The following is a 3,109-nucleotide window of genomic DNA, read 5'->3' as shown; positions in this document are numbered from 1 at the left end:
GGGAAGAAGCTCCTTGCTGAGCACATGGCTAATGGCTGCTGCCCCAAAATGGAGCATCCGGGGCAAGATGGAGGGCGTAGCCCTCGCCCTTTCAGTAGTTTTGATGTGGTTGTGGGAGGCAGCAAGTACAGGCATTTACCTATGCCTCCATCTTGGTTCTCCCGCTAGCTTTTAATCTTAAAAAACAATGTTTCCATCCTTTTCTGTTGCTAGTTTAAGATTCAGAGTCTAGTGACTTCATGAGGGTGAGGGGGAGAGGAATCAAAATTAAATGAAAAATACCTTTGAAATATTTTACCTTTCTGGATTTAATTTTTATTTTATTTTATCCTTACCTGAGGATATGTTTATTGATTTTAGAAAAAGAGGAAGGGAGAGAGAGAGAAAAACATTGATGAGAGAGAAATACTGCTCAGTTGCCTCCTATTTGTGACATTGAACCTGCAACCTAAGTATGTGCCCTGTCCGGGAATTAAACCTGCAGCCTTTTTGTATATGGGAGGATGCTCCATTCAACTGAGCCACCTGGCCAGGGCCAGTTTTTATATTTTATATATAAAAATAAGTTTACTATATTGTCCTGTAAAATAATGGTGTAAGTATTCTCGTTTAATTAAATGTCAATTAGATAAGCAGAATTTAAGAATATAGGTTAATGATTGAGCTGGCATGAGAGCCATTTTTATGAGTCCCTTTTTCTCTGGCAGCCTTACCTACAAGAATTTTTTAAAAACATATTTTTATTGATTCCCTACTAGGGAACAAGTCCACAACTGGGCATGTGCCCTGACCGGGAATTGAACCCTGTAACCTCTCGGTGCATAGGAGGATGCTCAACCAACTGAGCCAGACCACTCAGGGCACCCACAGGAATTTTTAAATTCTCTATCTTTTTCTATGTATGGTAAGAGGAAGGGGATATGTAAAATGTTTTTACATTTTAAAGACAAAGTAGATCTTGAGATGATTCTTAAATTCTTTTTCTAAAATAGTAAGCCTGTTTTGTACCAACCCTTAAAGCTCTTGGTTTATTTTCAGTTAATGTGTCATTTATGTTTTGAATTATTAGAGTTGCTGAAGCATCTGTATTTTGTGTGAGAAGGTGGGTAGGTAAGGTGAACAATGACAGATAGTACCTGAAAGTATTTCAAAATGGCATTTCTTTCCTTAAAAAATTTTTTGAAATATTATAATTTATAAAAAAATATCAGACACCCATCTACCCAACAAGGTTAAACAAATATAAAAATTTTACTTGCTTTAATTTTTCTTTTTATCAAGAAAATGTCATAGAGACAGCCAAAGTTCTAACTCCACATTCTTTTCCCTTCCCAGGTAGTAACCATTATCTTGAACACATCAATTTCTATATCTTAAACTTTTCCATATGGTGTCTGATCTTATCTTCGTGTCTGATATAGGCTAATCTAGTGTATATGCAATGATCTGGTTTAAAATAACCAACTTTACTTACTGTGTTTTAACTAATTATTTTCTTCTCTTTAGGAACATCTTCCAGAGCTCTTTGTACATTTTCAGTCTCAGAGTTTTCATACCTCAATGTATGCATCATCCTGGTTTCTGACTATCTTTCTTACGACTTTTCCACTACCAATTGCAACAAGGATATTTGATATCTTTATGTCTGAGGTAAGCTAATGGGCATTCTGAGCAAGGAATCATTGGGTTAATTAGAGCAGGGCAGTGAGGAGAACAATAAAGGAGCCAGGTGTTCCATGCTAAACTGCTTACATGGATGATCTCATTTAAACCTGTAACACCCCTATCAGGTACTGTTCATTTCCCCATATGATTGATGAGGGAACCAAGACGTAGAGAAATGTTAAGTAGCTAGCTTGTGTATAGACACATAGCATATAAGTGATATAGTAACCAGGATTCAAATCTAGGCAATCAAAATCTGGAGCCTACACTCTTAAACTTATGTATGACCTCCTGATTGATTTAGTAAGAATTAGTGAGTGATAGAATTTGCCTTACACTTAATATGTTGCAATGCATCTGCTATCCAAAGAGCCAGAAGTGATGAATCTAATTAATCTAAGTTTCTTCTTTTCCACGAACACCTTACAAGTAGCCCTTTAATTGTCATTGACATGTGGTAGGTGATCCTTTGTCTTCTGTATTTTGGATGAGAATATGGTAGGAAGGTAGGATAGGTGAAAAGTGGTAGATAGCTCCTATAGGTATTATTAATATTTTAATTACCTCTTAATCAAACCCAATGTTAATTGTTATTAATTACATCTTGGGAAGATTAATTTGTATTACCTAGCTAAATTAGTTTAGTCTGGAGCCAGCAAACTGTGATTTGTGTACTGGTTTACATGCCAAATCTGTCCTTCCATTTGTTTTTGGAAGTAAAATTTTCTTGGAACACGGCCATGCCCATTTGTTGATATGTCTGCTTTTGGGCTACAATGGCTGAGTTGAATATTTATGACAGTGACTGTATTGCCTACAAAACCTAAAATATTTACTATCTGACTCTACAGAAAATGTTTGCCAACCTCTAGTTTAGATTCCTGAATGTTTGCCTTATTATTCTTTTGAATGATTAGTTTTTGTTGATGGAAGAGTAAGACAAATTTGGCTTTATATAATTTGTTTCCTCAGGGTTTAGAGATAGTGTTTCGAGTAGGATTAGCACTTCTTCAAATGAATCAGACAGAACTGATGCAACTCGACATGGAAGGGATGTTACAAGTAAGTCAGTTCATGATTTATTGAATGCCTTTAGATTTTACTATTAATTAGTTAATAATAAACAGCACTAAGTATTTCTTATGTTTTTCTTTTATTGTTTCTTAGCACTTTCAGAAGGTCATTCCACATCAGTTTGATGGAGGTCCAGACAAATTAATTCAGGCAGCTTACCAAGTCAAGTATAACTCAAAAAAAATGAAAAAGTAGGTATTTTATATTTCGTTTTTTAGTAATAGGGATTTGTTGAAGCATATAGGAAATGAAATAAAAGTGGTAAAATATTCTAATAATAAGTTCAGTTTTCCTCCTCAGTTTATACAACTATAGTACTTTATTTGGTAGTAATGGTTTTATTTATTTATTTATTTTAATTTAATTTTAT

The 3,109-nt window shown here is 34.6% G+C and overlaps 1 protein-coding gene across 14 annotated transcripts in view; it reads left to right on the top strand.

Annotated features, from left to right (window-relative positions):
• Positions 1 to 3,109, top strand: part of EVI5 (ecotropic viral integration site 5) — a 222,915-nt gene that overhangs the window by 92,035 nt on the left and 127,771 nt on the right. For all 14 annotated transcript variants that reach the window (XM_014550019.1, XM_014550018.1, XM_014550017.1 and 11 more), the window contains 3 exons: positions 1,507 to 1,650; positions 2,638 to 2,727; positions 2,833 to 2,930. In XM_014550019.1, coding sequence (XP_014405505.1) covers positions 1,507 to 1,650; positions 2,638 to 2,727; positions 2,833 to 2,930 — 332 coding nt within the window. The remainder of the gene's footprint in view (positions 1 to 1,506; positions 1,651 to 2,637; positions 2,728 to 2,832; positions 2,931 to 3,109) is intronic.

Source organism: Myotis brandtii, unplaced genomic scaffold (assembly GCF_000412655.1).
Source record: "Myotis brandtii unplaced genomic scaffold, ASM41265v1 scaffold58, whole genome shotgun sequence".
Lineage (NCBI taxonomy): Eukaryota > Metazoa > Chordata > Mammalia > Chiroptera > Vespertilionidae > Myotis > Myotis brandtii.
Note: the sequence above shows the minus strand (reverse complement) of the source record. Positions and strands in the feature narration are given on the sequence as shown.